Consider the following 13343-nt stretch of genomic DNA (forward strand, 5'->3'; position numbering starts at 1 on the left):
TTTAACAAAGCAGATCCAAGAACCTGTGGTGGCAGCAAACCCTGAGGACACCGGGGTGCTTGCTGCTACACCTGGTCAGCCAGGTCCCACTCCCATCCCCACCACAGTTCTTTGAAGCCTAAATTTCTCTTACCGATAGGAGGTGACAAAGCATTTCTTGACCTGGGGGTCTGGAAATTGTGTTACACGGTCTATAAGTATGTCTTCCACTTTCCATCTATCTCCTTCATCCTCGTCAGTTATCCAACATGTGAACCCCTCTAGAAAAAGAAGAGGTCTTTCAGAGGTCTACAAGCAAAGATTGATGGACCCTCCCTCCACAACATGTCTTGCAGTTGCCCTTCTCTCCATCCAGTCACCTCTTAGCTCAGGCCTCATCACCTTGGAAAATGTTTTATGGCAAGAGGAAAAATTGTGCAAGTAAAACCAGAACTTTACTTCTTATGACTCAGCAGCAAAGTTCTGCAATGAATCAGAGATAAGATGTCCACTAATAGTGCTAGTGCTTGAGCTAGAATTTTTATAGCACTTGAAGCTTCATCCTGTTGCATCCTCACAACAACACTGGTGAGATGGATGCTATTGTTAGCCTCATTTTATAGATGAGGCAACTGAGGGACAGATAGGTTAAATGACTTGCCCAGGGTCACACTGCTAGGAAGTGTCTAAAGCAGGATCCCAACTGAGGTCGGTCTTCCTGACATCAGGTCTGATGTCAGATCAGATCTGATGGTACTGTACCCACTAGTTGTTCCCAATAATGATCAGAACAAAGAAAAATGGAATTGTGGGACTTGGAATAATCAGGCTGGTTGGATCAGAGTCAGAAACCAGAAAAAAAATTAAAAGAAATTAAAAGGGGGAGGAACCAAGATGGTGGAGTAGAAGCAGGACCTCCCTCCCTGCTGCTCCAGCTTCCACCTTCCCCAATCCATGTAAAAAGGGGACTCTAAACAAACTTTGGAGCTGCAGAACCCACAAAATGACACAGAGAAGCTAACCTCCCGCTGAGGACAGCGAAGCAGGCCTGCAGGAATCGGCCAGGGCAGCACTCTGGGAGCTGAGCCCAGCCACACGCCAAGGCTTTAGCTCCAGGGTGGGCCTGACCAGCCGCAGCCGGAGGGACTCCAGATCAGCAGCAGCTGTGGCCGTTTCCAGATGTATCAACACACAGATGCAAAGCACAAAGTGAGAGGTCAGTGCAGTCTGGACTTTGGGACCCAATAAGTGGGAGTGCGTGGCTTTTGCCCCCAGGGTGAGAAGCTGCTGAGGCACCAGCACAGCCAGTCAATGCCACATGGCAGCTTCAGCTCCTGGCTTGCAGAGTGTAGGGGGACCAAGCACCAGTCTGAGGGGTAATCGCTCTTGCTTTAACCTGCTTGGATCTGGATTGCAGTCTAGGGTGGAGGTCCTGGGGTGTATGTCCAGCTTGCCAGAGCATGTGGAGACCTCAGAGAAGGTACCCAGCTAATACCTCTGGCAACTGAGAAAACCCTAGCATTTGGGATGAAAGCTCCCCTGTCTGGTGGCAGAGTCCTACTGTGGCAAAAAGCTCAGGGGTCATGTGACTGAGGGGTGACATGACCAGGCAAAGGAAACAAAGCAGACAGAAGATTCTAACATTACACTCCTATTCTGGGGACAAAAAGGAGCAAAGCATGGAACAGGAGGAAGACAGTGAAGTCAGAACTCCTGTGCCAAAAGCTTCAAAGGAAAATATGAGCTGGTTACAGGCCATAGAGGACCTTAAGAAGCAGATAAGAGAAGAGGAGGAAAAATTGGGAAGAGAAATGAGAACAATGCAAGAAAATTATGAAATGAGAGTCAACAGCCTGACTGAGGAAAATAACACATTAAAAAGCAGGCTGACTCAAATGGCAAAAGAGGCTCAAAAAGGCAATGAGGAGAAGAATGCCTTAAAAAGCCGAATTTTCCAGATGGAAAAAGAATCTCAAAAGCTCAATGAGGAGAATCATGGCTTCAGAATTAGACTGGAGCAAATGGAAGCTAATGACTTTATGAGAAATCAAGATGCTGTTAAACAGAGCCAAACAAATGAAAGAATAGAAGGCAATGTGAAATATCACATGGGAAAAACCACTGACCTGGAAAATAGATCCAGGAGAGATAATTTAAAAATTTTTGGACTACCTGAAAGCCATGATCAAAGTAAGAACCTAGAAATCATCTTCCAGGAAGTTCTCAAAGAAAACTGCCCTGATGTTTTAGAATCAGAGGGCAAAATAGAGTTTGAAAGAATCCACCGATCACCTGCTGAAAAAGATCCCCAAAAGAAAACTCCTAGGAATATTATAGCCAGGTTCTGGAATTCCCAGATTAAGTAGAGAATATTACAAGCAGTCAGGAAGAAACAATTTGAATATTGTGGAAACACAATCAGGATAACCTAGGATCTTGCAGCTTCTACACTGAGGGACTGAAGGGCTTGGAATATGATATTCTGGAGGTCAAAGGAGCTGGGATTAAAACCAAGAGTCACCTACCCAGCAAAACTGAGTATCATGTTTCAGGGGAAAATATGGTCATTCAGTGGAATAGAGAACTTTCAAGCATTCTTGCTGAAAAAAACCAGAGTTGAATAGAAAATTTGACATTCAGATACAAGAAGCAAGAAAAGCATGAGAAGGTAAACAGGGAAAAGAAATCATAAGGAACTTATCAAAGTTGAACTATTAACATTCCTACATGGAAAAACAATAATTGTAACTTATGAAACTTTTCTCAGTAGTTTAAGGGAATAGAAATATATATATATATATATTATATGTCTATATAGGAGGGTATATGGGCATATGAATACATATGTGAATGTGTGTATATATGTTTACAGGTATACATAGGTAGAGGGCACAGGACCAATTTAATGGGAAGGGATGATACTTAAAAGATGAAATTAAGAGGTGAGAGAGAAATATGACAGGAGATGGGGAGAGACAGAATGGGGTAAACTATCTCATACAGAAGAGGCAAGGGAAAATGGTTACAATGGAGGGGAAGAATAGGAAGGCAAAAGGGAACGGGTCAACCTTATTCCCATTGAATTTGGCTTGAGGAGGGAATGACATACACACTAAATAGGGTATCTCACCCTACAGGAGAGTAGGGGGGAAGGGGATGAGAGGGGGGATGATGGAAGAGAGGGCAGACTGTGGGGGAGGGAAGTTGGAAGCACCCATTTTTGAAAAGGGACGGGATTAAAGTAGAGAATAGAACAAATGGGAGGTAGGATAGGAGGGAGGGAAATATAGTCAGTCTTTTACAATATATCTACTATGTTATTGTTTTGCATTAGCTACACATGTACATCCTACAATGAACTGCTTATCTTCCCAGTAAGGGTGGGTGACAAGGGAGGGAGGGAATGAATCTGGAATTCAAAGCTTTAAAATCAAATATTCAAATATGTATGTATGTATGTATATGTATATATATATATATATATATATATATACTATTATCAATATTATTTTACATGTAATTGGGGAATAAGATATACAGACACTGGGGCATAGAGATCCCCACTGGAAAAGTTGAAAGGGGTATGGGAGAAAATATGGGAGAGAGCAGATTGAAAGAGGGCTATCCTGTGGGACTGCTATTTTGGCGGGGGTAAGTAGGGGAAAAACGGGGAGAAAATTTGCAACTCAAAATCTGGCGGAAATGATGTAAATCAGAAGTTAATAGAACATTTGAAAAAAAAAATTAAAAGCAGTTTAAATTAGCAGAGGACAGTCTTAAAACTAGGTGGCACAATGGACAGAACACAAGGCCTGGTGTCAGGAAGACCTGAGTTCAAATCTGGCTCAGACACTTACTAGTTCTGTGACTCTGGACAAGTCACTTAACCCTGATTGCCTCAGTTTCTCCATCTGTAAAATGAGCTGAAGAAGGAAATGGCAAATCGCTCCAGTGTCTTTGCCAAGAAAACCCAAAATAGGGTCATGAAGCTTCAGACAAGACTGAAAAATGATTTACCAACAGCAATAACACCATTGTGGCATCTGTCAGATACATCATGATGGAAAAATGAAGTGAGCGGCATACATAATGAGTTTCTTTTGTTCTGTTAATATACAGGTTGATTTTATTCAAATGACTAAATACAACACTTAAGAGAATGTCCAAGTTCTAGTAAACATGTTTTCAGGACAGGCTGGAGCTTGCCCGGCCACTGAAGCAAATTAGTCCCAGACACTACAGAAATGTATTTAATATTAATGTGGATTTGATGTTCTTAATTGACTCCTACAGAGACTTTAGATAGTGTCATAAGATAGTTTCTTCTTTCTCTTACCCTAATTTACTTAAGATGAGCACATCACTAGGGACAGGTAGATGGTATAGAGAATAGGTCACTGGACCTTGAGTCAGGAGGACCCGAGTTCAAATCCGGTCTCAGACACTTGACACATTTACTATCTGTGTGACCTTGGGCCAGTCACTTAACCCCAATTGCCCTGCCTTCCCCCTCCAAAAAGAAAAAAAAAAGATGAGCAGATCACATAACTAGCGAGAGTCTGCAAAATCAAGTTGACACAACCATGGCCCTGGTGTTAATCAATAATTATTACCTTTTCTACTGATCCACAGATTCAAAGGGGGGAGATATTAGTTATAGTTCTGATGCTAACCTATTGTTGTCTCTTGTCTGATAGAGATCTTTCCTTTCTCCCATCTGTTCTTTGACATGTAAATTATTACCCTTCTCTTTTGCTTTCTCTAAAATTCCATTGTATCCATCCTGTTTATGAAACCAAAATTATGAAGTTGCTGAAACTGAAGGAAAAAAAAAGCCCAAATAAAAAACACCCTCCCTACAAAAAAGCCAAAGAAACTACAAAAAGATCTTTGTAACTACATCCTGTTTTAACCGCCAAAATGGTTGCTGCTGAAAGCTGAGTGCCAGTCCTTGATCTCACTGCAGAAAAACCTTTGTTTCAGGGTGTGTGTGTGTGTGTGTTAGGGGCCCCTTAGAAAGTCTTCTAAAGCCTGTGGATCCCTTCTCAGAAAAATGTTTTGTTTTCTATATTCATAATTTAAGGAAATGCTAGACTGTAGTTAGAAATTATGGAAAAATAAAGACATAATTATTTTCCTCAATAAAGACATAATTATTTTCCTCATCCACATTCATGAACTCCCTGAAATCTTTTAAAATACAGACATTTTGGTTAATGAAAGGGGGGAGAAAGATGACATTTGTGAAAGATAAATGGTCAGAGACAGGCAGACCAGAAAGAAAACGATCACTTCAAATAAATGTACTCAGAGGGGCTGATTCAATGCAGCTCAAAGATACAATGGTGAGGATGGCTGCAATGCACTGTGGTCCAACCCACATGTCCAAACCCAACATGTCCATAACAGAACTCAATATCTTCTTCCCAAACTCACCCTTCTTCTGAACTTCCTCAAGTCATCTGCATGTAACTTCTAAAGAAGTGTTTTGAAGGATATAGCTGAGAATTAGGAATCAAAGAGCTCTTTGGGGACTATGGGAAAGCTCTTTGTCTTCTCTGTTTCTTATAGACTTGTGAATTTGTGAGGTTTTTAACCTGTGGTAGAGGCAGGAAGCTATGATGTGAGGCCTATGATATTCTAAGCCACAGGAGAGGAGATGGAAAGAAGTCAGAGACAAGGAGAATAAATGAACTCACCAGCTGCCTGAATAGGGAAGGCAGTTTTGGAGACTGCCCTGCTACTTGAAAGAAATGGAAAGAAGAATGAAGTCAACCAAGAGAGCTAAATGAAGGCCAGCAGGTTCTGTAGCTCCCTGGAGGAAGCAGAACCTGCAATACTAGTGGGTCCCACCTTGGGCACAGGGGTTTTGGATCAGGTTCCTCCGGAGGCTGCAGAGGAAGTAGAAAAACTTCCAGTCGGCTACTGGTTGCTTCCAGTTCTTGGAGATGAAGCCCTCTCTCCGGCATTTTTGTTTCCAAAGGGTTATCAAGTCGATGAGGTCCCTCCACAGGCTGCAGACTGGCCGGCAGTGCCTCAGCAGCTCCCGGGCTGGCACCAGGGAGAACAGCTCCAGGAGGACATTCTCGGGCAGATCATTGATGGAGGCCATGGCCCTGGCACCAGAGGAGAGGTACATGGTGTTGAGAGGTCATATCCATACTGGTCCTGGTCCTTCTGGGGTATGGGCTGAGGAAATGCCTATACATTGGACATGGGTCATGTCTTGGGCCCCTTTCTCTTCTCTCTCAATGCTAACTCTTTTGGTGAGCACATCAGATCCCGTTATGATCTTGATGGAAAAGATTCCCCAGTCTTTACATCTCACCCCATTCATCTTCTGAATTCTAGTCCCTCATCATCAAGACCACTTTACCAAATAGCCCAAAGGCATCTCAATCCCAACATGTCCATAACAGAACTCTTTATCTTCTCCCCAGTCTCACCTCTCTTCTGAACTTCCTTTTGTCAAGGGCATCACTATTACTCTAAACATCCCAGTTCACAACCAAGGAATCCTCCTCAATCCTTCACTCTCCCTCATTCTCTACACTAAAACAAGACAAAAGGACTCATAATGGCGTCATGAAGACAAGGACATGACTGAATAACAACAATAAAATCTTCCATAGCATGTCTCAAATATGCTCTCTTTTCTGTACTCACAGGGCCACCAGCCTCTCTCACCTGCAATCCATCAACCAAAAATCATTTATTGAGAATCTACAATGTGTCAGGGATACAAAAAACGAAAAGGAAATAGTCCTTGTACTCAAGAAGCTTACAGCCTATGTTCCTAGGGGGGACATATGAAAAACTAAAGTAATTTGTTTGGGGAAATATAGGTGATGGCTACTTGGGTGCTTGTGCTTGGACTCCAATTTCAAGATCACACATCTCCCTAACTTCAAAACACTATCCCTGAGATTTTTCTCCCCAGCTCAAGGACACTATGCCTAGTTTAGTCATGAGTGGGTCCCAGTAAGACAAACTAGCTTTCCCTACAATTACTCATAAGTGGGCCCCATGACACAAACTATCTCTTCCTGTTACAAGAACAATCTGACGTCTGTAGAATTTGCCTTGTATGAACAGGACTATCTTGTACCAGCAGAATTATCATGTATTGATTCCCACAGTTATCGTATACCATCCAGAAGTCTAGCTATATATGTCAACTCCCAAAGCTATCTTGCTATAGACATAGATCAAAAATATACCCCTTAGAAACTCCTTCCCTGGGTATTCAGTAGTGAATGATGCCTGTGACTAAGGTTGTAAATTATCACCTAATTAGCATGTCTTCCAGATAATCCACTACTTTTCCTATATAAGCTTTAGCATCATTCCTGTTAGGTTGCAAATTTCCTAAGAGGCTCTGCCCACCATATTGGCATTACAATAAACCTTTGCCAACTTGACTTAAAGAATGCTTGATTCCATGAATTCATTCCAGATGACCCTCTCCCATACTTCAGTCCTTGAGGAGTTACTGAACCCCTTAAAGCACATCATTTCTTTGGTGGCCCTTACAGGGACCAGTCTGAAGTCTCTGAGTCAAGGTAAGCCTTCCCTCTCCTTACCTTATAGTCAGGTCACCCCTCAAGCACCTAGGAAGGTTTGCAGGGGCTTTGGATTGAGCCTGCAACAGAATCTGGCAGAATTCCCTCTTAACAAGGGATATAAAAAATGAAAAGGAAATAGTCCTTGTACTCAAGAAGCTTATATTCTATGGGGGACATATGAAAAAATAAAGGAATTTGTTTTGGGAAATATAGGAAGCTGGGGGGACCAGAAAACCTTCATGTGGAAGGTCATGTTTGAACCTTCAGAGACACTAGGGATTTTAAAGGGTGGAGGTGAGATGAGAGGGATTTCCAGGGATAGGAACAAGGGCTCCAGGACTGGAGAGTCACATGGAAGTAAGAAGAAGGTTCCTTTGGGCTTGGCCCTAGATTGTTTGAAGGGGAGTAGTGCATAAAAAAAAAAGAAGAACTGGGCCAGGTTGTAAAAGGCTTTAAAAAACTATTTTAAAAAATAACTTTTAAAAAAATGAAAAATTTAAATGAAAAATGAAAAAAAATCCCAATATACACTTACTTGTTTTCCGTTGGTGTTCCTCTGTGCTCCCCAGAAGCTCTTTTTTCTGTCTCTCCAGTGGCTTTCAGATCCTCTCCCACTTAACCTTTCTTGCTAGGAATAGGGTGGAGCTACTGATTTCATGCACCAGGGCTTCCTGGGTAGAGCTCTTGTGCTCCTGAGTCTGGCAGCTTCTAAAACAGAACTTAGAGAGGTCCAGGTGAGGATCTAAGGAGGGAGAACAAGGAGGAGGGAGAGGAAAGCTGTGCCGAGCCCTGGAGACCCAAATAGAAAGGTGAAGTCTCTGCTCTAGGCTTCAAAGCCAGGTTACATTTGTAATGGGGAATGGGTAGCTAACATTTATTTAGTGCTTACTATGTGCCAGGGACTGTGCACTGACTGTAGTTATTATCTTGTTTAATCCTGACAACAACACTGGGAGGTCGGGTGCTATCATGATCCCCATTTTACAGATGAGATAACTGAGGCAAAGAGTGACTTGCCTAGGGTCACACAGCTAGGAAGTGTCTGAGGCCAGATTTGAACTCAGGCCCTGGTACTCTATCCCCTGTGCCACCTACCTGCCTTCCTATGCTGTAGGTAGAACCAAGAAGTGGGAGAGCCCGAGTGTGTTGAGTAGAGAGATGGTTGTAGAGTTGAGGCCATTTACTCCCCATCCTCCCAAACCAACTACAGGTTATGAGAAATGATCGTTTTACTTTTATATTTAATGACTAATTATTGAATTTGGACCTTTTCCTACTCCTTCATCCAGAAACCAACCAGTCCGGGAAATCTTAGGCAGAGATTTTTCTCAGGCCAAAATCTAACTAGGGAAATTCTATATGTGGGCAAACCAGTACATTCCTGCTCATTGTATTTGCTCAGACAGGTCTGAGAAGTGTTGATTCTTCCTTTGGTCAAACAGGTGACAATGAAATTGATAAGTATCCAGACTTTGGTTGATCTGAGGCACTCTCTCAAAGCCCTCATTGTAATATAGCCCCCCCTCTTACTGTAATATTCATTTTTCATTCATTGTTAACCAATCAGAGTTGAGTGCTACCGCTCAGGGACAGCTGCTTAGAAGGGCATATAAACTGTGACCCCACCACCATGAAGCGTCTTTGTTCTAAGAGAGATGGCCAAATGACCATCCTTTTATTAATAAATCTGCTGGCTTTATTAATAAAATGATTCAGTTACCCAGAAACTAGATCTCTTGGAACTTTAAAAATTGTCACAAGGCCCCTCATCACCTACTGTTGTCATGATAGGAGCCAAATGGAATCTGTGACTAGGCTGGGAGAACTGTGTATATATTCAGTCATATCTGACTCTTCATGACCCCATTTGGGGTTTTCTTGGCAGAGATACTGGAGTGGTTTGCCATTTCCTTCTTCAGCTCATTTTACAGATGAGGAAAATGAGGCACATAGGGTAAGTGACTTGCCCAGGGTCACTCAGCTAGTGTCAGAGGCAGGATTTGAACTCAGGTCTTCATTATTCCAGGACTGTCTATCCACTGCACCACTTAGCTTCCCCTTAGATGCCCCCTATGTAAATACTAGCTTATTTATTATTACTTATAAAGCAATTTTACACTCTTAAAAACAGCTTCAAGTCTTCCAGGAATTTTTGTTTGGCTGTGTTTCTTTCTGTTACCCCACCATCTCTCCCCCCTCCAAGCATACACTCTAACTGGGGAGACCCCCATGTAAATAACCAGGTGCAGACAAGATTAGGGCAAAGGGCTCCTCAACTTTCTATGTGTGTCAATGCCCCCTTGGGCAGTCTGGCAAAGCTTATGTACCCTTTCTCAGAATAATGTTCTTAAATGCATATATCAAATCCTGAGGATTACAAAGGAAATCGATTGTCTTGAAATACAATGATTCCGATATTAAAAAACAAAGGAACAAAAAAAAACAAGTTTAACAACCCCAGGTCAAAAACCTCTGGAGCAGATGGAGGAGGAGGCACTAGCAGCTTGGGGCAGGTGGGTGGAGAAGACCAGGAGACTGAATCTGAGCGGGTTTTGGGAGAGAGTCATTACAAAGGAGATGGTGTGTCTGGGGTGAGGAACTGCAAGGAAGCCAGTGTTGTTGATCGTAGAGTGTTGGAAAGGAAGCAAAAAGCAAGAAGCCTAGAGAGATAAAAAGGGAAGAAGTGATGAAAAACTTTGAATGCCAAAGGAATTTGTATTTAATTGTACTAGGGAGCCACCGGCACTCACTGAATTGCGTAGTGATGCGGTCAGACATGCTTTAGAAAACACTCTTTGGCGATTGAGTAGGAGGATTGGAAGATGGAGACACTTTTGTCAGGAAGCCTAATCAAAAGGCTATTGCATTGTCCTGGCAAGTGGTGAGAAGGGGGACAGGGGTTCAGGTGCTGTACCTGGTTTTCCCAACCTCAGCCTCCCTCAGGGAAGTGAGCAGACTGCTGGGTCAGCTCCACCCTCCCCTACTGGGTCTCCGCCCTTTCTCAGTCAGCTCACCTGCATAGAGGTGGGCGGGCTTCTAGGTCTGGGAGACTTGGCACTGGGGGGTGGGGGTGGGGGAATTTCAAGGTGTGTACTGACCAATCACTGTTTTTGGCCTCTGCAAGTTTATGCTTATGTAATACCTAACCGTGGGCAACATGGCCTCCCTTTAAAAGCTGAGGTTTTACCTGACATTGCTGTTGTGCGACCAGGGACGGCGAGGGGAGGGGGGGGGGGGGGGGGGGGGGGGGGGGGGGGGGGGGGAGGGGGGGGGGGGGGGGGGGGGGGGGGGGGGGGGGGGGGGGGCGGCGGCGGCGGCGTAGATCAACGAACATGACGTATAATAAAGGGTCCAATTCTAAATTGTTACTTGGGTCTTGCTTGAGTTTTCTGGGTACCACAGGAGATGACAGAAGTGCCAACATTAGGAAATCAATCAATTCTGCATGTAGAAAGTAATGAGTTGAGGGGGACACTGAGGTTTTGAACCTGTGTAAGAGGGAATGCAAGGTCCAGAATTCCCCTGGCTGCGTAACCCTGCACCTCCCCCAGAACCAAGGGCTGAGTCTGATACCAAAGGAAGAAGCCAAGGAACTCCAGATTGACTAGAAGTAGTAGTTTAATCAATTGGATACTTACAGTGGGAAACAGAATGAATGTCTGGTAGTCATCAGTCTGGTGCACCAGCTAGACTACAGGTTGAATCTCTAACAACCCCCCAAAATCCCCATGGTAATAATAGAAGTGAGACAAAGAGAGCAGGAGCAATGGAGTACTTCGTTACTGATGGGTGGATATTTTGTTTTTTTTTCTGCTTAGTTAAGCTTTTGGCCGATATTTTAGTTTATGCTTAGTATTGAAGCCTGTTGCTAGATCTCTAGGCATTTACCCAATGCAGTTGGATAATAGAGCTGGGTAGATACGTAGGCACTCAAGGTTGGGTATTAGTCACGTGCCCTTCGTGGGCCCCATCACATTATCGAAGTTATGATTCAGTATTTAAATTATGATTTTTTTTAACAGGTCATCACATCCAGGCTTTTATCTTTCATGGAGTTTAAATTAGCGGCTTTTCACTTCTCACTGTGTATTATGGCTTTTTCTCAATATGGACCCCACAGAGAAGATGCTGGTGCCCTTGACAATAATGAGGAAGTTCAGAAAAGGGGAGGGTTTTGGGGAAAGATAGTGACTAGAAATCAAGATTGCCATTGCCAATGCTGGAGAAATAGATCTGGGAATCCTTTACATAGAGGTGAGAATGTAATCCATGGAAATTGAGGAGATTAGAGAGGGAAAGAGAGGAAGGCCCAGGACACCCCGGGTGTGTGACTTGGATGAAAACCCTTCAGAGACGACCAGAAGAGCCAGGAAAGAGCAGCATCCTGAAAAGGGAAGCCTGGAGAGGAGAGAGTATCCAGAAGTGACTAACAGGGCCAAATAATGCTGCTGCTGTTGTTTGTGCTTCATAGAGGACCATGACATCAGGGAGGTGATGCCATGACATACAAGGGAATTGAAGTTAAGTGAGGGAAGGCTGTATGCAAAGTCACCAGCCTCACTCTCTCCTCCAGAGCCACCTGGGTCTAGTGGCCAGATCTAGATCAGGACACCTGGAGATGGTCCTGGATTCAGTGGGAGACCTTGGCCTTTTGAAGCTGAGGTCTTTGACACCCATTTGGTGATTAAGGTTAGGTTAGAAATGAGGCAGAGATTAGCCTCTTTTACCTAGTCAAAAACAAACCAAAAAACCAATCAGAGAGGGGAAGACCCTCAGAGTTTCTGGCCAAAATAGAAACAATTGCTATTTGCATTCACTCTGAGTCAATTAGGGCCCAAACAAAGAGCAAGTGGATCTTGGCCTGGTATCCATAGTTGGTCAATTATTGAGAGCCAGAATGATTTGGCTTGAAGGCATGACCCTTAAGAAAAATCTAGCCCATAAATCCCAAGATATCTTGCGAAATTTCAGTGATCAAAATTTACATTCCTTCTGACAGAGCACCTGCAGGTGTTATGTGGAGAGAGAGAGAGAGACAGACAGACAGACAGAGAGAGAGAGAGAGAGAGAGAGAGAGAGAGGAAGAAAATTTCTGTTGCCAAGTGGCTAGTTCCAGGAGGTCCCCAGTGGGGCTGCTTCTACTACTACTCACAAAGGTTGTCGTTTGTCCTTCATTCTCAAAGAAGATGATGACATTGGGGAGGTGATGCCATGACATGCAAGTGACTTGGATTTAAGATAAGCCTATGCCAAGTCACCAGCCTCACTTTTTCCTCTGGAACCATCTGGGTCCATTGGAAAGATACAGATCAGGACACCTGGAGATGGGCCTTGCCAAATAATGTAGAGACATCAAGGAAGATGAGGGACTGATAAAAGGACATTAGGTGTGGGATTTAAGAGGTCACTGATGATTGTGGAAGGCAGTTTCAGGTGAATGATGAGGTCAGGTCAGACTGCAAACAATTTAGAAGAGTAAGGGATAAAGTGAAGGTGCTACCTGTAGTTGGCTTTCTCAGGTTTATCCATGAAGAGGAGAAATAGAGGAGGTCACTGTCAAGGATGATGAGACTGATAATCATTAAATATCATATTTTGGCCAAAGTCTGAATTAATTAAACAGACTGCTTTGTCTTACCTTAAAAAGGCCTTTCCCCTACCGTGTTTCCCCGATAATAAGACCTATCCCAAAAATAAGCCCTCCCCTTACTGTGTAAGATTCCTCTAAAATAAGCCCTCCCCCGAAAATAAGCCCTATTGAGATTGCTACTGTAGTGAAGGTGATCCCCTGCGCTACAC

General features: G+C 43.5%; 1 protein-coding gene across 3 annotated transcripts in view; it reads right to left on the minus strand.

Annotated features, from left to right (window-relative positions):
• The window catches only part of LOC138154453 (F-box only protein 44-like), a 47363-nt gene that overhangs the window by 16812 nt on the left and 17208 nt on the right, over positions 1 to 13343 (minus strand). Inside the window, exons 1-3 of one of the 3 annotated variants that reach the window (XM_069079248.1) lie at positions 8080 to 8185; positions 5833 to 6095; positions 134 to 260 (exon numbers count right to left, since the gene is read on the minus strand). In XM_069079248.1, coding sequence (XP_068935349.1) covers positions 134 to 260; positions 5833 to 6091 — 386 coding nt within the window. In that variant the 5' untranslated portion in view covers positions 6092 to 6095; positions 8080 to 8185. Of the gene's footprint in view, positions 1 to 133; positions 261 to 5832; positions 6096 to 8079; positions 8186 to 13343 lie in introns of those variants that run through there. The other 2 variants (XM_069079246.1, XM_069079247.1) reach the window with 2 other exon arrangements.

This window comes from Petaurus breviceps, unplaced genomic scaffold (assembly GCF_028583685.1).
Source record: "Petaurus breviceps papuanus isolate PSGF00001 unplaced genomic scaffold, PetGlider_PUasm1.0 91041, whole genome shotgun sequence".
NCBI classification, from domain to species: Eukaryota; Metazoa; Chordata; class Mammalia; order Diprotodontia; family Petauridae; genus Petaurus; species Petaurus breviceps.